Raw genomic sequence first — 23491 nt, 5'->3', positions numbered from 1 at the left:
GTATAGATACATAACATTCTCTCTCCTATAATACACAATCCCCCAATATAATGCCTATTTTTTCTCCACTAAAACACTCAATCTTCTAAATCAGATTTTTGAATTTTTAATTATTAATTTTAATTAATTTTAATTAAAACACTCAATTTTTAAATTTTGAATTTCAAAATTCAAAAAATTTGAAATTTCAAAAAACTGCACAATTTCTCTCCCGTTCTTATTGTTCTTCTTACTCCATCATCGATTAGTACAAAGTCTCCAGCTTTCGTCAAAATCATCGATTTTTCTTTTTATGCCTTTCCCTTTTAATCATTCTCAGAAGTTTTTCATCAGATATCACTAACCCTACAACCCCTTCTCTAGAATTTCATATGTCTTTCACTTCCACACCCACTGCCGGTGACAATCCATCTCAGCCGCCGTCGACGGCGGCGACTGTTCCGAAGCTCCGACAGCTGGGAATGGAGAGGACGGGAATTGTTGATGAGAATGGGGCAGAAAATAGAAAAAAATCTTTGCATGATCCTATGAATCTTTAGAAGGATTCAAACAAAGACTCTGGCATATTTTATTGGTTTCTTCTTTTTATTCTTAATCCATCATCGTCTTTTTCTTCTTAATCTGTAATCGTATTAACCCAACATCTTTTTATTATTAATTCATCATCAGTTCGTCTTTTCTTCTCTTTTTTGTTATAATGTATCATTCAATAAGTTTAGTAAATGCGTCATCAACTGTGCTTGATGATACATATAGAATCTGTGTGTACAATGTTTAGTCAAAACACTGATATATGTAGTAGATATGTATCACATGTTTTGCATGTAGTATGAATTTCTGAAAACTAATATCATGTATCAGTAAGGTATTAGTTGTCTAGTTGATGTACTGATACATGTTTTGAAAATTGTTATAATGTATCATTCACTAAGTTTAATAAATGCGTCATCCACTGTACTTGATGATACATATAGAATCAGTGTGTATATTGTTTAGTCAATGTTTCTGATACATGTATTAGATATGTATTACATGTTATAATGTTTTAGTTAATTCACTTATTGAATTCCTTAAATTTTTACTTTTTTCAATCATGTTATGCCTTCATATTATATGTAAAAAGGCTTAATACAAGCAAATAACAGCTGGAACTGAAACAAACGTACATTCATGTATATAATAACAACAATTACACTACGATAGCATATACTGAACTGAACACAAGCAACTAGCACTATATAAAATAGAAAGAGATACGACATGATGAATACAACAATATTCTTCTTATTCCCCAGCGTTTTATCTAGTGATGATTATGATGGCCGGGTAACTTCTCCTTGATCTTCTCCATCATACTCTTCTTCTCATGCTCTGTAGTAGTTGTAGTAGTTGTTGTGGTTCGAGTTCCAACACCATGTGCTTGGTGATGTGGTTCCTCATTCTTGTGCTTTCCACCTGTGAATTTCTCCTTTATCTTCTCTTTCAGCCCTTTCTTCTTCCTTCTCCCACCTTGTCCATCATCCTCCGACTGCACCAAAGTAGTAATTGAATGATATTATATATATCTTGTGCGACTATAAAATGGATAAAATTTCAGTAATTCAACTAAAAAAAAGGTGTCAAATAAATTGATAGTTTGTTCGAACAAACAAACATAAGATGAGAATTGAGAAGGGGCATGATAAAAATTTGAAATTAATATCCAATTAATTGCTGATTTAATGCTGATTAATGATCTGTTACCACAAATTAAGCTGTTTTACTAACAACATGACTTTACCGTTTTCCCCCCCTATTTTTTCTCAACAGTTTTAAATTACCATGTATCATTTACCATGTATCACTACAATCTAAAGTATCACGGCTCAACACATTTAAGGGATTTTTTGTAATTACTAAACTTGTCGGGACAGAATGTAATTATTGAATTACACTATGGGATTCCTTAAATTTATACTAAAATTAATAATAAACCTCAATATAAATAAATATATTGTCATCTAAAGTAAGATATCCTACTAGCCATACAATTTCACTCCGCTTTCGTCCAAAATCTTATTTATCCGTAAAAGTAGAAGTCTTCCATCCATACATGACCACCATATATGATACTTAAACTCAATAAAAATAATCGTTCATTAATATATGTTTTTTTCACCAAATATTCATCCTGATTATTTGTTAGTTTTAAGTTAGCAACCACCTACCTTTATTGATTATCATTTAGAGTAAGTAGTAATCGTAGAATTTCTTTAGAAAATATAAGCAGTGCGGTGTCCACTTGACATAAATAGAGAATACTTTTCAACTTAAATTGTCAAAGAAAAGAACCTAATCTGGAATTAGGAAAGAGTGAGGCTGGTGGTGAGTATTGTTAGGTAATGAATTTTAAGTCAAAGAAGGGAGTTGGTCGTTTGGTTATATTCCTCCAAGAAACAGCCAAATATTCACCAACTTCCAATTATTGTCACCCAAACAACCCCCCCAACTAGTTACACAATATGTCTCTCTTGTTTTCTACTACTATAAATTAAGCCATTTTTCGTCTCTACAAAAGCAGGTTGCTTACCTAAGACTAATCTACATCAGAAACAAAATATAGCTCTTCAATACCAACAAGCAATGGCAAGCAATGGAGAAAATGGTAGACACCAAGAAGTTGGACACAAGAGTCTCTTGCAAAGCGATGCCCTATATCAGGTAACCAAATTAAACCCCACATTTTAATTCCTATTGTCATACAAGAAATTAATATGCAAAACCTGTGTTGATCTTAATAAATTGTTTGAACAGTACATTCTTGAAACAAGTGTGTACCCGAGAGAGCCTGAAGCCATGAAAGAGCTAAGAGAGATTACTGCAAAACACCCTTGGTAATAACTCATTTTCTCACTAATTACTTCATCCAATTCGATACTTATTGTATGCTGATATCTTCATTTTGTGGAAAAAAAACAGGAACCTTATGACCACCTCTGCTGATGAAGGTCAATTTTTGAATATGCTTCTCAAACTCATCAATGCCAAAAACACCATGGAAATTGGGGTTTTTACTGGTTACTCTCTGCTGGCAACTGCTATGGCTCTTCCTGATGATGGCAAGGTAATTAACTTATACCAATTTCTTACCCATGATAAACTTATAAATTTTGTACTAATCTGCTTAAACTGATTCAGATTCTAGCAATGGATATTAACCGCGATAACTATGAGATTGGTCTTCCAGTAATTGAAAAGGCTGGTCTAGCGCACAAAATTGAATTCAGAGAAGGCCCTGCACTTCCTGTTCTTGACCAAATGATTGAAGACGTAAGTACATAAAGTATAACAACAAATAAATAAATTGATAACTTGTGCACAATGTTTAATGTTGATCTTTCTTTTTACAACAGGGCCAATACCATGGATCATATGATTTCATATTTGTGGATGCTGACAAGGACAACTATTTGAATTATCACAAGAGATTAATTGACTTGGTTAAGGTTGGTGGAGTAATTGGCTACGATAACACCTTATGGAACGGATCAGTAGTGGCACCACCTGATGCACCCCTTAGAAAATACGTTAGGTATTATAGGGATTTCGTATTGGAACTCAACAAGGCCTTAGCTGCTGATCCCAGAATTGAAATCTGCCAGCTTCCCGTTGGTGATGGCATTACCCTTTGCCGTCGTATCAGTTAAAATATTCAACATGCCACCCACAGGATTCATAACAACGGGGAATTTTATCATTTTTTAAATTCTCTGTTTTCAGTATTCAATTGCATTGTCTATGCTGTTTATTTCACAGTGTATATTCTTATAAATTAAAAAAGAAATTCATGGTCAGATATGTAATGTTCAAAATTTATGATTGGTGAGAATAGCACGACATAACTTATGCTCGGTCCTCAAAGTATATCATATTCTTGCAAATTTCTGCAAAAACTAAACACACCAAATTACATGTAGTTCTTTCAACTGATCTTTTCCAAGTACTTCGTTAGATAGTGAAAGAAAATTACCATAGATCCGGTGTCCACCTATTAAATTAATATTAGTGCATTGTAAAGTCTACTTCTGAGGGTAGTTCGACAGGGGTTCAAATTTGAGATCACTTACTAAGTACAGAGGAATCTCAATCATCAATCATCAACGTATATTGATTCTTGAAAGCTGATTATTTTTTTTAAGACTAAACTCTTTAATTAATTTTATGTTGTAGGTGCTCTTTTATTTTTCAAAAGTGTTTATCAAAAAAGTACTTCTGGTTAGAATATGATAATTTTAGTAGAAATTTGTTTTTTAAATTTAATACTTTAAGTTATAAGAAATTTTAGAATATACTACATGGAAGTTGGAATTTTTCATCCTCAAAATAATACTCCCTTTTAAAACATAAATTCTTAGAAAATATTCATGCTCAACCACAAGCTACTAAAACAATTCCATGCCCATTATTTGCAAGACAACTATTCACCTAAATTTCCAGCTTTAAGTCAGCAACCAACTACTTTTAGTAAGTATCACTTATCACTGTGTTAACAAATCAAAAGAGTTACTTAATCCCAAAGCTTTTTTTAGAAATTATGGGCAATGCATAATTGTCCACTTGATCAACATACATTTTTCAAATAGAAAAGGCTGAATGATCTGGTAGACTTGGCTTCGTTTGTAAGTTGAACCACTGTACTTCTGATTTTGTCAATTGAACCCTTAAATTCATTTAAACACGATATTTCAAACCCCTTTCTTATCATTTGTGTGTGCATGTATTACACTCAATTTACACATGAAATTTCATGTCATTTTTTAATGACACATCAGTATTACTATTATTTTTTAATGACACATCAGAAATTAAATATTTAAAAATAAATAATATTTTTAAAAAAGGTGCAAATTTTTCTCTCTATACTCATTTTCCATATTCTCACTTCATCTTCTTCCTCCCCACCCTCTACTCTTCATCCAAAAAATAAAAATCACCATTTTTTGTCTTCCTCACACTCAAATTTTTTTTTATTGACAAAAATGTAAGAGATTATAGTTAGCTTTTACATATGTTTTCAGTTTTATTTATTTAGATTTGGTAAAAAGATTTATCAAGAAAACTTCAAATTGAAAAATATATATGTTTATAAGTAAATTCAAGCAATAGATCTTGAAAAACTAAGTTTTAAAAAGATGAATGAAATTTATTTTAACAAAAGTTTTTTATTATGATTATATTAATGATATATATATCAAAAAGAGAAGAAAATAAATTGGATAGGGGCAGGGGTGGGTGGGTGGAGAATCTAGGGTTGAAAAGAATAGGAAAAAGGTTGGACTGAGCTGAAGAAGAATAAAAAGAGAGAAAGGATTGTGGCGGCAATGAGTTGAGTTGGTTGAAGAAGGAGTTTTTGATTATTTTTTGGAAAAGTTGTGTGGAGAAGAAGATAGATTCTTTTCTTTTTTTATTATATAATTTTAATAATTTAAAACTTAAAATTTTAAAAAATAATGCTTACTCGCCTTAAATGCGTGTTGTCACACTCTCTCGCCAAGTCAGCTATTTTAATGTCACATAAGCATGGTCACTAGTCAGAGGGGTTTAACATATTGTGTTTTATTTAGTTTAGGGATCCAGATGACAAAGAGGTAAGTAGAAGGATTTAAAATACAAACTGATACAAGTATAAAAGTCCACCAGACCATTCCGCCAATAGAAAATAGTATGACATTATGAATACGTCAACAAAAGAAGGCTAATGTGAAAATTGGGAAAATAAGAGGTTGGAGGTGAGTACTGTTAGGTAATTGTAGACAATAAAATTCGCGTCGAGAAAACAATAATCAAGAGCGGAAAATTATAGCAACAATCGATTTTATTATTTCAAGTGCGAGTGTTACAATCTCTATAATTCCTCTGAATTCGCCTTTTCAAATATAAATTCAAGGGCTTTAAAGTTTGTTCTTGAATCTATGATGAACTTGAACTTGAACTTTATCTTGACTTTTATTTGAACTCAAGGGCTTCGAGCTTGTTCTTGAATTCGGTGGTCTTGATATTGATTGTTCTTGAACTTGAATGCTTGAATTCTTAAACTTATAGCTTTGTAGAGAATTAAATGGCGTTTGTACCACAGAGTTTCTCTAGCTTCTTGTTTAGAATTTTCTGTCTCCTTTTCTGAATTATGAGGACCCCTATTTATAGTTTTAGAATAGAGGAGTTGCGATTGGAATATGATTCCGTTCAACCAATCAGATTTAAGTGACATGACATTTGGGCTTTATGGAGTGGGCTTGTCATCTTTGACGCATGTCATGATTCTATTGGTTTTCTTATTTGACTTGGCATGCCACATCATCTGCACACGTGGCGCCAAGATGGGCTCTAGAATGAGATGAGATTGAGTTTAACTTCATCCAATGTAGCTCAAATCAATTAATTTAAACTTTAATTAAATCCATATTTATTGGACTTAAATATTTAACTCAATTATATCAATCCACAATATTTATTTGGATTAATATATTTATGAATTCAATATAATCCGAATCATTTTATAAATTTATATTTAATAAATTTTAAATGATTAAAGTAATGAATATGAAGTCAAAACTGTGTTGGTCGTTTGGCTTCCTAGTAACAACAAAATATTCACCAAGTTTGAATGTCTCTTTTCACATGTTTCATTGGTACCACTATAAATTAAGCCATTTTTGTCTCTACAAAAGCAGGTTGCTTACCTAAGACTAGTCTACATCAGAAACAAAAGATAGCTAGCATTAACATATCCACTTCAATACCAAGAAGCAATGGAAGAGTCTCTTGTAAAGTGATGCTCTTTATCAGGTAAAACCAAAAACTACATGCACTTTTGCTTTATGTGTTCATCCATATTGTGACACAATAAATTCACTTGCATGTGCAAAAGCTAGCTAGTGTAATGAACATGTTGATTTAAATCAATTTTTTTATATGTGTTTCTCTAGTACATTCTTGAGACAAGCCAGTACCCAAGAGAGCCTGAAGCAATGAAAGAGCTAAGAGAGATCACTGCAAAACACCCTTGGTAATAACTCATTTTCTCACTTTAATTCATCCAATTCGATACTCAAATATTGTAGCTGGAACTAAGTGTGAAATGTTTATTTGGTGAATAAAAACAGGAACCTTATGACCACCTCCGCCGATGGAGGACAATTTTTAAATATGCTTCTCAAACTCATCAATGCAAGAATACCATGGAGATTGGTGTTTGTACTGGTTACTCTCTGCTGGCAACTGCCATGGCTCTTCCAGATGATGACAAGGCAATTAACTTATACCAATTTCTTCTAGTCTTACCGATAATAATTTTAACTTATAATATTGTACTAATTTGCTAGAATTGATTCAGATTCTAGCTATGGATATCAACCGCGATAACTATGAGACTGGACTTCCTGTAATTGAAAAGGCTGGTCTAGCACACAAAACTGAATTCAGAGAAGGCCCTGCACTACCTGTTCTTGACCAAATGATTGAAACACAAGTACATAAAGTCCATGAACATAACAATTATTTGAACTATCACAAGAGATTTAACTGATTTGGTCAAGGTTGGTGGAGTAATTGGCTATGACAACACCCTATGGAACGGATCAATAGTTGCACCACCTCAGAAAATACGTTGGGTATTATAGGGATTTCGTGTTGGAACTCAACAAAGTCTTAGCTGCTGAATCGAAATCTGCCAGCTTCCCGTTGGTGATGGCATTACCCTTTGCCGTCAGTATCAGTTAAAACATATAGTTATTGTCTATTTGTGGCAACCATGAACGGAAGGCATGCATGCCACTACTGAACTAGCGCATAACGATGAAAGATTCATTATTTTTGTAAGGATTGCATTGTAATAGTATATTACCTACTTTTAATTTATAAAAATAACACTATACACATTTAAGATGTTAAATATCAAGTTATAAACAAACTTTTTAATAATAAACTACTTATACCATATTATTATCAAGTTATAGCATATCGTTATCAAGTTATAGCATATCAAGAAATAATATATTATTCTCATTAATTTTTTAAAATAATAATTAACTTATTTAAATAATTCAATTACCTTATTTAAACCAATGTAGTTAATTAAATTTATTATTTTAAGTTACCTTTTTTAAACAAACTCTTAATTAATGTAATTTAAATTAAATGTTATATAGTTACCTTTTTTAAGATAACTACAAAATAATAGGGATTTTATCTCTAAAACAGTTACATTTTTATTTTTAAAACTGTAAAACGTTACCTTTTCACCATAACTCGCACGCCTAATTTATTTTCACCAAATTTTCTCTAAAAATCATTCCTCTCTTAACAGTCTTCTTCAAGAATTCTCAAATATTTGCATTCAAATCTTCATTTTTAGCACTCAAATCTTCAACTCTTGCGACAAACAAACCGTACAATGTCGAAAAGAGGCAACGAAACCCCGAGAAAAAGTAGAAGATTGAATGAAGAAGCAAACTCAGACGATTTTCATGCTCCATCTTTCAAAATTTTATCACAAACACAATCTCAACCTTCATCTGTTAAAGTTAAATCTAGATCAGGGAAATCAACAATTGAAAAAAAAAACATCCAAAGGAAAACGAGAAGAAGAGAAAAGGGAAAGAAAAGAAAAATGTAGATGAATCTGAGAAAAGGACGAAAGAAAGAGAAAATAAGAGGAAAGGAAAAGAAATCGAGGAATCATCAGATTCTGAATCTGATTTTGTGGAAGAGTTGATAAAATTAAAATCCAAAAAACCAAGAGCATTTGAAATCGATACTTCACATTTACAAGAAGAAGAAGAAACAGTTAAACCCCAAAAAAGTTCAAAAGTTAGTAAAAGTTAATTTTTTAAATTTTTTTTATGTTCTGTTATTTTTATTTTCAGTTATTTGGGTATAAAATAGTTAAAATATAAATTTTGTGTAAATAAATAATTTATGAATTGTGTATGATTCATTGTATGAAATTACAGATCTCTTCATATTACAATATCAATTGCTGAAACATGTATTTTTTATGTATGATTCACTGTATGAATTGTGTATGATTAACTGTATGAATTGTGTATGATTCACTGTATAAATTTTATATGATTCACTGTATGATTCACGGTGTATATAAAATGTGTATGAATTGTGTATAAATTTTTTTGTATCAAGTTTTTTGATACTGTTGAATAGTAATATCCATAATTAGTTATACTTTATGTTTTGATTTGTATATTTTGGTGTTGAATATATTGTGTATGAAAGAATGTTGTAAGTTTGTTTGAAATGTGTATGATTATATTGTATTATGTTTTGTATACTATGTGTATGAATTATGTATTTTTCAATATTATGTTGTAAGTTTGTTTGAATTGTGTATGATTTACTGCATTATGTTTTGTATACTACGTGTATGAATTATGTAGTTTTCAATATTATGTTGTAAGTTTGTTTGAATTGTGTATGATTCACTGTATTAGTTTTGTATTACATGTGTATGATTAATGTATTTAATTTTTACAATTTTTTAGGAGAAGAAGACACAAACACATTTGTCTTCATGTATTAACATGAATGTGTTTGCGGATTTGTTGACCTTTTTAGGTCAAGATAAGTTTCAACAATTCCTAGATGAAACACCTTTTGGATTTTTTTATAATTCGCATCACATTAAAATCCAATGTCAATTGTTGAGACACTTATTTATAATGGGGAATGAAAATGTTAGGGATGACTTTGGCATTATGGAAAATCAAAGAATGATGAAAGCGCAATCAGTGAAAGCGAAGTTACAGGAACAATTGCTAGCAAGAAGGGTGGACGTCGAACTCATAAAGAACAAGTTATGGATACCACCAATTATCCTACTCCAAAATTTCGTATCAGGAAGTAGAAATTTTCATGGCACAATGTACATTTATTTGAATGACTTGTTTGTTTTTTTTAACTTATGAACAATTTATGTATTTTTCCAGTTTTTTTATTATGACTACTCTGATGGTTTTATATAAATTACTACTGATTATTACTAAATGTGTCTCACTTTAACATATATGAACACTGTACGAATCATGTATGAAAATCATATGAATTATGAATGTCACATTAAAATTTGATATATAGTACATAGTAATGTTAAATTATTCCATAAATTTGTTTTGCATGAATACTATACACTTTCAAATACAAACAGAAAGGGATATTAATTATATTACTGGTATGAATACTGTATGAATTATATCATACAATTATACATTAATAAATGTATATCACCATCTTGCATACATTATTCATACCAATAATATACATACAATTTGTTTCTGTTTGTATTTTTATTATGACTACTGATGGTTTTATATAAATTATTACTGATTATTACTAAATGTGTCTCACTTTAACATATATGAACATTGTATGAATCATGTATGAAAATCATATGAATTATGAATGTTATATTAAAATTTGATATATAGTACATAGTAATGTTAAATTATTCCATAAATTTGTTTTGCATGAATACTATACACTTTCAAATACAAACAGAAACAGATATTAATTATATTACTGGTATGAATACTGTATTAAAAATGTATGAATTATGACAAATTATAAAATATATTTTTCACAATACAAATAGAAACAAATTGTATGTATATTACTGGTATGAATAATGTATGAAAACTGTATGAATTATAACATATTATAATTTAATATGTATAACATAAACATACATTATTTTTTTATATGCAAGTATTGAATTTGTATAAATGTATAAATTTTGTATGTAGTCCCCATTATGAATGCAATAACTGAATAAATGTTATATGATTATATGAATTATTATTGTTAACATATGTCAATATATGAACAGTTGTATATACAATGTATGACATTTGTATGAAAAGTAATATTATTCAATAAAAAAAACATTTTATAACAATGTAATGCCTCAAAAACACAGATTTAACATTACGACATCATTGTTTTTGTACAGGATAATTTGAACAAGTCTTCCTATTGTGTCCAAACTGATGACATCTACTGTTTGCTTTTTGTCTTCTTGAATTTCACATCTGCGAACCCCTCCCGCCGTTCAAGTTTGGGTCTTTCTGCTGCTCTTTTTGGACCAGGCGGCATCAATTTAGGATCTGAAATATAACTTGGTATATCCCATGTACGCTCGACAGGAATGACATAAGCATCTTTGAAATTCTTGAGGCTATAAAAAGCAGAACATATGCAATATAACATGGGAATTTAACATATGCAATATAACATATGCAATATAACATGGGGAAAAAATACGACACATTAATAAAATATTAAAAAAAACTAACCTGATGAATTCCATTTGCTACCATGTTTAATTAAAATTGACACAATTTTCTCCATCAAATCAAATCTAAACTTTTTCAACCTTCAATTTTAATTGTTTTTCCAAAAAAAAGAAGATAAAATATGACAGAATTCGAATATATGAATATAGTTCAATTTCTGGAAAAAAAAAAGATACACGTTTATGGGAAGAAAGATAACAGAATACAATTTTTTAAGGATAAAAAATCAAAAATAATTACCATTAAAAACGGATTGAAATAATTAAGGTGCATATCTATAATTAATATATTTTAAAATCCCTTAAAAGGTGCACATTTTGTTATTAGTTAATAAGAGTAACTACATTCAAGGAAATTATCCATTTTTAATTATTCATTTTTTAATTTTATTTTTCGTCCTATTTAGAATAAATATTTACAATATTTTAATTTAAAGAAATGCTATAAGTTGATATATTAAATGTTATAGAATGAAAATCAAACTCTTATGCCATAACTTGAGAATAACACAATGTATTTTGATAAATAAAAAAAAGTTCAACTTCAAAGATGGAAGGTCCAAAATTTAACGGGTCATCAATGGGAATTCCGTTACGTGAGCAAACTGGTGGAAAATGCAGTTTCGAACCAAAAATTGAAGTAATACTCTAAAAATCAACGAGAAATTTGCTCCAATAGGAGAACTTTTAGCCCTGTTTTGTGTAATTTGCAAGAGTAGTTTGGCGGGAAGTAACCTTGCTCAAATATGTCTGGGCCAGGCATGACTTGTTCAAAATTATATTAGGCGTGTCATTACTTATGCCAGCATAACTTCGAAAAATTATGGCAACACCAACCCGAAATATATTCTATTGGTGCGATTTTAAATATTCAATTTCAGACTGACCAGGGGTGGAGAGGAGTAGCATAATTTATTTTTACTTTAACTTGACTCGTACACTTTCCGTTTTACTCTCAATAAATACTCTTATAGGCTAATACCTATACAATTATTATAGTATATTTGAAACCACAAATTATAAGTGTTTTTTTAAAAATTTTGTTGTGCTCCAATGAACACGGATATACCATATATAAAATAAAATGGAGCAGTAACATTTTTCACTTTCTGCATTAGGATTCTATTTTGAACGTGATTGATAATTCTTTTCTCAAATATATTTAATCTAATATAATAGTCAAGTTAACAAATGCTAAGATAAGATAACTCGTATAACTTTGTTGTCTAAAAACAATTCATACCATTTGAATTCCGAGAAATTAAAAGAATACAACACATAATTTTGAATTCTCATCCTCAAAATAATCAATTATCATACCTTTAACAATGTTTTTTAAAAAAATATCCGGCTAATAAACAAAAACCAACAAACTTAAGAGCATAGTAAAATATTTCCATGTCCATTATTTGTAAGACAACAACTACATAAAATTAACAATATTATGTCATGTCCAACCAACTACTTTTGTATATTAGTAGAACTACTTATCATTGTGTTCACAGAGTTACTAATCGTAGAGCGCTTTCTTAAGAAAATTATGCAAATGTCCACTCACTTGACATGGGTTATGACTCTCTTCAAATAAATAAAGAATACACATTATTTCATTCTGAATTTGTCAAGGGAAGTAGCTTAATTTAAAATTAGGAAAGAGAGAAGCTGGTGGTGGGTACTGTTAGTCAAAAAAAGGAGGAAGGAAAGTAGGAGACTTCACCAACTTCCAATCATTTTCAGCCAACCAAACTCCTCATTTCTCTCTTGTTTTCTTCTACTATAAATTAAGCCATTTTCATCTCTAAAAAGCAGGTTGCTTACTTTAAACACTTTTTTTATCTATTTCAGAAACAGCAAGATATATAGTTTAAAAATATATCCATAAGCAGTTAGCAATGATGAGCAATGGAGAAAACAGTAGACACCAAGAAGTTGGACACAAGAGTCTCTTGCAAAGCGATGCCCTATATCAGGTAACCAAATTAAACCCCACATTTTAATTCCTATTGTCATACAAGAAATTAATATGCAAAACCTGTGTTGATCTTAATAAATTGTTTGAACAGTACATTCTTGAAACAAGTGTGTACCCGAGAGAGCCTGAAGCCATGAAAGAGCTAAGAGAGATTACTGCAAAACACCCTTGGTAATAACTCATTTTCTCACTAATTACTTCATCCAATTCGATACTTATTGTATGCTGATATCTTCATTTTGTGGAAAAAAAACAGGAACCTTATGACCACCTCTGCTGATGAAGGTCAATTTTTGAATATGCTTCTCAAACTCATCAATGCCAAAAACACCATGGAAATTGGGGTTTTTACTGGTTACTCTCTGCTGGCAACTGCTATGGCTCTTCCTGATGATGGCAAGGTAATTAACTTATACCAATTTCTTACCCATGATAAACTTATAAATTTTGTACTAATCTGCTTAAACTGATTCAGATTCTAGCAATGGATATTAACCGCGATAACTATGAGATTGGTCTTCCAGTAATTGAAAAGGCTGGTCTAGCGCACAAAATTGAATTCAGAGAAGGCCCTGCACTTCCTGTTCTTGACCAAATGATTGAAGACGTAAGTACATAAAGTAAAACAACAAATAAATAAATTGATAACTTGTGCACAATGTTTAATGTTGATCTTTCTTTTTACAACAGGGCCAATACCATGGATCATATGATTTCATATTTGTGGATGCTGACAAGGACAACTATTTGAATTATCACAAGAGATTAATCGACTTGGTTAAGGTTGGTGGAGTAATTGGGTATGACAATACTCTATGGAACGGATCAGTGGTGGCACCACCTGATGCACCCCTTAGAAAATACGTTAGGTATTATAGGGATTTCGTATTGGAACTCAACAAGGCCTTGGCTGCTGATTCCAGAATTGAAATCTGTCAGCTTCCTGTTGGTGATGGTATCACTTTGTGTCGCCGCATCAGTTAAAATATCAAGGCATTATTTTTGAAATTTCCCCTATTTCGAATTTTTCATTATTTTACGCTTTATTTTTAATTCTGTCTTTTCTGGTAAAAAATTGTTGTCTATGTACCTATTGATTAATTTTACAATGTATTTTCATAAATAAGAACAAAAGTTCAAGTAAATTAAGTTTCAAGGTCATTGTCTAGTTATACAAAATACCCAAATGATTAAAAAAAAAAAATCTCAATTTCAGATTAACCAAGCTGGGGAGGATTAGGACTGGGAAATAAGACTTGATATTTTTGGGGTTCATGATAGGTAACCCATTTTCTGTAGGTCCAGCCTAGCTGAATTGTAGGTCCAATACTCAGTGGACTGTGATTTAATTGCAACTGTCCCAACATTAAAATTGAAGATGGCAGTTGTGGCACAAATTGTCTTCATGTAAATGAAATTTGTGGTGTTCTATCGCGTTTCTAACACCATGTTTTCTTTACAAAAAAGATTTGTCTCTCTCTGTAGAAGAAAGTTACATTATACAACTGTTATTTAAAATGAAATAACATTTTGTTTGTTATGTACCCGAGATTCTGGTCAAAACAAGTAATGTGATTTACTTTTCTCTTGAGCCAAGTTGATGAATGTTAAAATAAAGTTACAAATAGAAATTCATTATTCATAATATATTAAACTTGCCAAAAAATATCTAAATATTGCGGGTAAATGGAATTTTGTCAATTCCAAAATAAATAACTAAAACTTCTTCTGATTTTCTCCTGGCGTAATTATTTTTTAAACAAGAAAAAGGAACCAAGTCATGTTACTTCACAAAGAAGAGGACCATACAAAAATTATTGAAATACACATCTCACATTCCTTTTTATTTTTAAAAACTTTTAAAATTTATTATTTCTCTCCTAATGTATTTAATATAGTTGAGCTAATATTTAAGGCAAAATTGTATATAATAGCAAACTAATAACCTAAATTAAATGGAATAGCTAGGGTTGATTTAATTGTGCTCCATAGCAAACATTAGCTAAAATTTGCCAGCGTCTCTCTCCCAAAAATCTCGCTCGCCACTCTTCATTCTCGCTCGCCTCTCTCGCTGTATACACAGAAGTATATAATTCTGTTTCTGTATTGTGTAAAGCGAGAGAAAGTTGTATATACACATGCAAAAATGTATATTTTCGTGTTATACACTTAATTATACAATTTACAAACATTTTACTTCAAATATTGCAGAGAAAAAGGCCAACGAATTATACAATTGCGAATTATACAATTGCAGTGAAATACAATTTTCTCTAGCTTTATACAACATAAGTGTATATATTGTGTTTCTGTTTTTGTATAAAGCGAGAAAAACATATATCTTCTTGCTATACACTTATAATTATGCAATATACATACATTTTAATTCGATTCAACTGTATGCAAAACAAATTATACAATTGCAGCGAAATAGGCCAGCGAATTATACAATTTAGGCCAGCGAATTATACAATTGTATATGTATAGCAAATTATACAGTTTTATATTTGCTATGAAGTGCAATTATGCAAAGTTTGTTATAGCATACAAATATGAATTTTTTGTTTGCTATATGTGAAAGTTGTCCAATATTTAATATATTTAAAGTATATATTTCAGTTTATTTATAATATATTCGAGCTACATATAATATATCCGAACTAATTTTAATGTATTTAAATTACATATTATTTATTCAGTTTATATCATAATGTATTCGAGATGCTTTTTGATGTATCCTAAAAATAGAAGTTCCTTGCACAGAGGAAAGGCAGCCCACAACCCACGTGTAATGCCCGAACTCAGTCGACACACGAAAGCTAAACGTAACGTTATAACGAAATAAAAAGTCAAAGCTGCCCTTCTGAATTATGATGATTACGCAAAGACACAATACTTCCATCTTTATCAAAATTAATTAATACAGTTATTACTGAATAATTTCTTACCCAACTGTGAGAATAATGCACAAGTCAAATGTAAATTAAAAAAATTATGTTCTTAAAATTAAACACTAGAAAAATATTTAAAACAGCAATTCAGTATGCTCTACCATTGTTAGTAAGGTAAAAGAAAACTCAATTTTTAGTCTAGCAGTTATCTTTTCAAATTAGTATTACAATTTTTTCTCAAATTTGGACTAAAATAACGAACTAGTTTACTATTAGTCGATTTTATTAAGCTACTGCATCTAGAAAAGGTATCGTCGTACATTTAAAAAATGAATTGACATGACGAAAAGATGACCACATTTTATTTTCATCTTCTTCTCTTCTTTTTCTCTCTCTCCTACTTGTACGATTTTTATGAATAGTTTTCCTCTGTTCCACAGCTTACATAAACCACGACTCCTTTCCCTTTTTCTTCTTGTTGAAATTTTCATCAAATTTGTTGAATTTTGAAGTTAATTCGTTTGGTTAATAATTTGATTCTTCCATCATGAAAAGAAAGGGGATGGAAGAATTAGATGATCAAAACAGGCCGATTGATAGACTCCCCTTTGACCTCTTGGCTCACATTTTTGCTATGCTTACTTGTTTCAAGGATTTGGCTCAGTTAATTTCAGCTTCTTTTTCTTTTTCCCCTTTTTGTTTAATTTGTTCTTTGTGTTTATTTGTCGTTTTTTGGTACTTGTTGTAGGACAAGTGCTGTGTGCAGGAAATGGAGACAGGGGGTGAAGGAATCGTTAGCTAGAAGAGAAAAAATGAGTTTTTCTGGCTGGAAAGTGGATGATGATTCAACAACTCGCCTTGTGCTTCATGCTTACAGTCTCAAGGAACTTGACATGTATGTATGTCTATATAATTAGTTTTGTACTCTATGCTTGCTACAAGTTAGTTTATTTCGTATACTCTTTTAACTGAAATATAGATGTTTGCAGTACATTTGATGAAACGCTATCTAAAAATGATGGAACTTAAAAGGATTTTGAGGTTGAGAATGCTTATAGTAGTAGTAAACAGAAAATTCGAGCGACTTTCTTGGACTAATTAACTTCAGTAAGACTTTATAGTCATGTTTAGACCATTGATGGTCTTCTTTTCAACTTTTGCAATCAAGAGTAATTAATTGCTCTTTTCATCTATCTTAAGTAAGATGAGCAACACTTCAACTTCTGAAAATCTGGCTAGGTCTAGACTGTGTGGCCGTTAATAGATTCACCACATTGTCTTACCTGTGAGCTGCTCTCTCTTTGATCAGTGATACAATAACCAATAGATCGATGAAGCCATCTAATCGTGCAGAGTTACTAGTATTAAAGAGTATATACATTTTTATTTCTATATGAGATCCTATTTTCTGCAACACTCGATTGATTTATAGCTATTATATTAGTCGTCACATATCAATAAATTGAGTTCCATGCTTTCTTAACCATCCTGAAGTATAATTGGGCGGGGGATATAATCAGATTTACAGGTATTCTAATCTAAAAAGCACCTGCAACCGTTTTGGTTCTTTTTCGTTGTTTCAACTTTAGATGTTTTAGTGTTCAAAAATACAATATAATGATGATTAGGGAGATAACTTGTGTGATGTACTGTTCTGACTTGTTTGCTTTCTCCAGTTCGAGGAGCCGTTGGGGTTGTCAAATAACCGATCGCGGGTTGTACCAATTGTCAACTGCAAAATGTGTCAGCAATCTATCATCACTATCTTTATGGGGCACTACTGGGATCACAGATACAGGTGTTGTTCAGCTGGTATGTCGTCCTCATTGTTTATCGTGTCTGTGATCGTGATATTAAGTAGGTCTAGTTAGATGTTATTTTAGAGGTTTATGTCTATCGTTATCATGCTTACTTGAAGATATTTTGATAATGACATTTTGAACTTTCACACCTTTAATTTTGTTGCTTTGCATGCATATGTTTTGATTCCCCGAATAAGGAAGATGTTTGTTAGGAAAAAAGGTTGATGGCTAAGGCGCTGGAGCTATCTTGTTACCTCAATCTGTACTTAACACAATTGCTTTTAGAATTGGAAAGAGAATCATATATTGATTAGAGAAGAGAGATTTCTTCACCTGTTTAAATCTGCCTGTACTTTTCGGTGGAATTAGCTGCTTATGTATAGTTCAAGTAGACTATTGCCTCATTTAGTTTTGGGTTTTCTGATAGATCTCCAGAGCTAATTCTCTACAGCATCTGAATATTGGTGGTACATTTATAACAGACACGTCCTTGTTTGCTATTGCTGGTAGCTGCCCACACTTGAAGGTAAGTCTCCGAAAATTCCACATCTTAAGGTCGCATCACCAATTCACTAGTAGGTTCTAACCTCTTTTTTTAATTTTTATGTTTACTTTCTCCATTGTTATAATAAGATATAACACGAAAGTGTTTGATTCACGGGATTTTTAAGATACGAATACTTGTCCATATCTTTTGCAGTCTATTGTGCTGTGGGGCTGCCGTCATGTAACTGAAAATGGGCTTCTAGCTTTAGTAAATAAGTGTCGCAAACTAGAGTCTATCAATGCATGGGGCATGAGGGTTACCGTGGACTGCTTTGTCGGCCTACTCACTATTAGCCCAGCTCTACAAATAGAACCTAAAGGAATGCTGCCTAATATTGCTGTCTTCTGAGGAGCCTTTAAGTTCCTGTGCGTCCTTTGTCTTTGGAAGGGCAATCCACCTGAATTGTTATTGCATTATATCTTGTGTACAGCTTGTCAATTGTTTCATTGACCAATAATGCTTTGTATTTATTTGGACATTGCCTGCTGCAGGGCGTCGAAAAGATCCGATCTGCTAGTAATTATTAAAATTCCATTTCTCCTTTGTCAGATGATGCATTTGGAATCTAAAAATCCTAAAAATTTATGCTAGTGTTCAATCCAATTCATAGAGATTTCGTCGCACTGTAGAAGTATCACATGATATATATTGTGGTATTATATAAAAGCTGAAGCATTTTAACACTCTAGGTAGCAACATGAGGAACATAACATTTTTCATACTGAAAAAATTAACCAAAATTCAGTTGAAGAATAAGACTATCATTGTCAACATACCAAGGGGGAAAAACTGGCAGCTAGAAAATGCACATGGGATGTGATAAAAGTATCTGTTACATGTTGATACTCTTCTCCAATCCCTTGCTTACTTCTATATCCAAATCTCCTATAAAATGACAAGTTATATTTTACTAGGAAAATGTCAAGTTGAACATTCATCATCTCAGACATGCCGAAGTGGATTCTAGTGTATACTGTACCTATTCCGACTCCATAATTCTACACAGGGTAATATAGTAGATATCGAGCATCCGTGGATGAAACTCATGTAACTTCTGCGTGGAACTCTCTTTTTCTTCTCATAGTAGAAACAACACCATTACAGAAGACAATGAAAATAGGTATAAGGTAGTGGAAAAATGGATTGTTGAAGCATGGCCTGTTAATTGCACGGACCCTGAAAACATTCCAGCAGTATTGGTTGCTGTAGGAGCTGCATTCGCTGCAGTAGTATTCTTACAAACTCCAAAATGTACCCCCACCTGCAAAAAGAAAGTCCATTTAAGAACAAGTTCTAAAATGATAATTTTTGTAACAACTTTGAGGCTGCATCCTTGACTCCACAGAAAAAGCTTCAGTACAACCATGTTTCTTTTCCCTCAACTTCAAGTAAATCTTCCAGAACAGTCTATTACCCAAATGAAAACGATTCCTTCCTTCCCAAATTGAATGTCAACCTTTACATTTTGGTCTGCTATAATATAGTGTCAACTTTCCTGAAAAACAAACTTAAACCATGGTATGATTCAAAAATATTACAGGGCCTATTTTCGGTCATCTTAAACTAGCTTTTCTTGATTCTGTATTCTGAAAAGGAAAAGTGAAACTATGGCCTCATGTAGTCATGTATGCATGCCTCCAATACATCATAAACAATTCATTATTTCAACTTTTTTCTTAATAACAAAGTTAAGCCAAGCTGAGACATTTCAATTGGAACCAACAGAATGGTAATGAGAAATGGTCTGATATGTCATCTGAGAAGAAACTGTCAAGTATATCGCTAGTTTTTATATTGAGATATGTACTTCTTGTCTCTTGAAGGCTGCTACTGAGAATCTCAGTGATGACCCTATATTTCTGAAGAATTGTTTGACCAACAAAACTCTTTAAGCTTAATAGATCCCTCAGAATGTTTGCAATATCCATAAAGGCGAAAACAGTTTATCATAATAAAAGCTAATGAAGCTATGTTAAGGAATTTTGTGAGTTCAATCATGACAATGTCCTTCCAGCACAAATCTTCCAATTTTTATCAAAGATTAATATCAAAAGATCACGTCACTCATCAAAGTCATGTTTAAGATTAGATCTTCCAGGTATGTCATCATATTGCACATTTTTATTTTGAGACATAGGTTACAAAGGAGACTAGGAAGGAACATCCTATATCAGAACTTTTTGACCATATGTAGGCAAAGATGGTGCAAAACTGCAAGTCAACTCTCCTGCTGATTGCTAAGTTGTTGTTTTTTTTAAACTATTCATGTGAGGAGGATGTTAAATATCACGGGCTAGCCTCACCACTTCTACCGTGAATAATACATCAAATTTGTTTGAAGTCAAGAAAAAGATGTTGCAATCGATGTTTCAAGCTCCTGTGATCTGATAAATCATAAGCAGCATGCTATTTCTCATCTACAAGGTTTCTTCAAAAGCTATTTCTAATTGTGGACTTTCACTTCTTTTTCTTTTTTGGACAGACTTATGTTACTTTTTCTACTACCGTATTGAAAAAAAATGTGTCACCTACGGACTACATAATGACTCAACTTAAAGAGAATCAATCATGGTTCTTCCTCCTATCTCTCTTCATAGAGTGAACCTTTGGCACATAGACACATGTTTACAACTAAAGCAGTTATCCAAATATTGGATATTTGAGAAAAAATAACCTGGCATGCAGTGACCGTCGGGCAACCACATAGTGTCCGACCGTTCATTTGATCTAAAACATCAAAAACTCCTCCCCCATCACTTCTCTGCAGGATTTTGTTTTTCATCAGTCAATGTTGAAAATATTTAGTAATTCTGCACCAGCATCAGTAAGCAGTAAATATTTTAATACCATGTAAAAGTTTACTGCCACATAATTGGGCATCATGTTGCCTGCTGCTTTGTAACAGGCACCAATCGTATCAACAAATTGAGTTGAATGCTCTTTGCAGGCTCCATCTTGTACGGCAACTGTGGGAAAGTAATTCATTAGAAACAGAGAAGCACTTCTGGAATTAAGTGCCTTTGATTCCTTACGACTGGAGCATGAGCCAGGCACCACTCCAGGGTCTCCAGCTGAAACATCATTACCACATATTATTGCTACAGAATCAATCCACAAACCAGAATCACCAAAAAGGAGCGATTAGTACTTACGCTCATTTTCAACCATGTATCTCCACTGATAAGCAATTCCTTCAGCAGCTTCCTTGGAAGAGTCAGAAGTAAAAACCAACAGACGATAATTCTTTTTAACCATATCATTCACAGTGGGCCAATCATCACCTTTTCTCGGCATCTTAGAAACAGGAAACCAATACTTGTCCAACCCAGCATCAGCAAATACCCTTGTTAAACCCTTTGGGGAATGCACATAATCCTCAATTATGATGGTGACTATTTCTGTAGGATTTGCGCTCAAAAATGCCTCCACCTCTTTCAAAGTGTTAATTGCCGGTTGCTAGAAAGCACATTTTACATATTAACATCAGAATAGCTACTCAAAGGCAATCTCACATCAAAAGAAGAGAGGGATTGTATGACATTACAAAGGCAGTGAAGTTGTAACATTGGCCACGAAATGAGTGACAGAGCCATATATCGTTCTCAAAATCGTACATATCCAGCATCAATCCCCGCACTCCATTCTAAGAAGATAGATAAAATAAACAGAATTAGTATAAAAGAGCATAAGAACTCGTGTCTTTGAACAGAATGTAGAAGAGATGAAGGTTGGAAAAATCACAAATATAAGAAACCACATACTCTCAATTGGTTTGTGACAGTGTCTTCTTGATTATAGAATGTAATTCTCTGAGGGCCTGTCAATAATGGTGCATTTACCATTGAAAAGGCATTATGGGTGACCAACCACGAGTATTTGTTGAAGGGCAATCCACTGATCTGCTCATTGCCAAGTCCAAAAGGAGAAGAAAAGCATTATACATACATCATCGCTACTCAAAAAGGACAACAATAACATACCCAGTGTAATACCACAAGTGAGGTTCGAAGAGGATAGAGAGTTTGCAAACCTTACCCTAACCCAACCTCACTATGAGATAGAAAGGTTGTTTCTGATAAACCTCAGCTTAGAAAACAGAAACTGCAGAGTAGAGTAAAGAAAGTTAGAAAGAAACTTACAATGGAAGTAGGTTCTATAGCTTGTCCTCTGATGCAAAAGGGCTGACTCTTTCCCAATTCAGGGCAATCACCACAGTATAAAGAAGGCCCACAATCCGTAGCCGAAGCACATGAATCAAGAAGCTGTAATATTCATGAAATTTCAGCTGAAACCCACAAATGAAAATTGAAAATTGCACGGATCTGCAAATGGGGTTCAAGAATTCATACAAGAATTGCGTATAGAGACCGCAAATATTCAAGAAAATGAGTTTTTTTTCCCAAATAAATCTTTGTTGCATAATGTATATATCAAGAAATCAATAAAGAGAGAGGAACCTGGCAATTCCCATTAGAACAAGCAGTTGAGCGAGTGATGAGTAAGCAGTGAAGAGCCAAGTGACACAGTACCAAAATGAAGTAACCATTAGCGCCTCCTCCTCCTGTGCTGTGTCTTCTCCACATACTGTGCTTCTCCGAGAAACACGGCAGCATGGGATAGTAAATGAAAAACACTAGTCTTTTGATAAATCAAATATTGTCGCATGTATAAAAGGAAAAGAGCAAAAGGCAAAAAGTCAAGAAATAGAAATAGTGAGATTTATGAGAGAGGACAAAGAAGATGCCAATTTTTGTGCATCTCTATCACTGTCTGCCAACTGCTAAACCAACTTTATTACTCCCTATATTGGTGGTTACTTGAGGCGAGCCCAATTAGCAATCTCCAAGTTTAAAAATGACAAAATCTATAAATAACTAGTTTTTTCTATTTATTTTTCAAATGTATGATATTAGCAAACGGACAGAAAATATGCATCCT

The 23491-nt window shown here is 32.2% G+C and overlaps 4 protein-coding genes and 1 pseudogene across 6 annotated transcripts; 4 read left to right on the top strand and 1 right to left on the bottom strand.

Moving 5' to 3' along the window:
- The first annotated feature begins 2137 nt into the window (after nt 1-2137).
- On the top strand, nt 2138-3833 carry LOC101265690 (caffeoyl-CoA O-methyltransferase). Its single transcript, XM_004231808.5, has 5 exons — nt 2138-2700; nt 2794-2873; nt 2959-3103; nt 3178-3309; nt 3393-3833. The coding sequence occupies exons 1-5, from the start codon at nt 2623-2625 to the stop codon at nt 3684-3686; spliced, it is 729 nt and encodes a 242-aa protein (XP_004231856.1). The 5' UTR covers nt 2138-2622; the 3' UTR covers nt 3687-3833.
- Nucleotides 3834-6212: 2379 nt separating this feature from the next.
- On the top strand, nt 6213-7793 carry LOC101267086 (caffeoyl-CoA O-methyltransferase-like; annotated as a pseudogene).
- Nucleotides 7794-12812: 5019 nt separating this feature from the next.
- Nucleotides 12813-14458, top strand: LOC101265977 (caffeoyl-CoA O-methyltransferase). The gene is made up of 5 exons (XM_004231809.5): nt 12813-13311; nt 13405-13484; nt 13570-13714; nt 13789-13920; nt 14004-14458. The coding sequence occupies exons 1-5, from the start codon at nt 13234-13236 to the stop codon at nt 14295-14297; spliced, it is 729 nt and encodes a 242-aa protein (XP_004231857.1). The 5' UTR covers nt 12813-13233; the 3' UTR covers nt 14298-14458.
- Nucleotides 14459-16514: 2056 nt separating this feature from the next.
- Nucleotides 16515-19101, top strand: LOC101267378 (F-box protein At5g67140). 2 transcript variants are annotated; one of them, XM_004233554.5, is made up of 5 exons: nt 16515-16867; nt 16953-17099; nt 17881-18016; nt 18434-18532; nt 18707-19101. In XM_004233554.5, exons 1-5 carry the CDS (start codon nt 16752-16754, stop codon nt 18899-18901), a joined length of 693 nt encoding a protein of 230 aa, XP_004233602.2. In that variant the 5' UTR covers nt 16515-16751; the 3' UTR covers nt 18902-19101. The 2 variants fall into 2 exon arrangements, with proteins under 2 accessions (XP_004233602.2, XP_025885498.1); XM_026029713.2 differs by having other exon boundaries at nt 18434-18581.
- A 150-nt stretch (nt 19102-19251) lies between these two features.
- Nucleotides 19252-23491, bottom strand: LOC101267677 (PI-PLC X domain-containing protein At5g67130). Of its 2 annotated transcripts, none has more exons than XR_011215114.1 (8): nt 23011-23390; nt 22693-22815; nt 22315-22452; nt 22098-22196; nt 21706-22009; nt 21401-21624; nt 19968-21314; nt 19252-19814 (listed from the first exon to the last, which is right to left on the bottom strand). XR_011215114.1 is itself a non-coding variant. In XM_010317663.4 (8 exons), the coding sequence occupies exons 1-8, from the start codon at nt 23164-23166 to the stop codon at nt 19632-19634; spliced, it is 1314 nt and encodes a 437-aa protein (XP_010315965.1). In that variant the 5' UTR covers nt 23167-23491; the 3' UTR covers nt 19252-19631. The 2 variants fall into 2 exon arrangements, 1 of the variants encoding a protein (XP_010315965.1); XM_010317663.4 differs by having other exon boundaries at nt 21228-21314; nt 23011-23491.

Source organism: Solanum lycopersicum, chromosome 2, assembly GCF_036512215.1.
Source record: "Solanum lycopersicum chromosome 2, SLM_r2.1".
Lineage (NCBI taxonomy): Eukaryota > Viridiplantae > Streptophyta > Magnoliopsida > Solanales > Solanaceae > Solanum > Solanum lycopersicum.
Note: the sequence above shows the minus strand (reverse complement) of the source record. Positions and strands in the feature narration are given on the sequence as shown.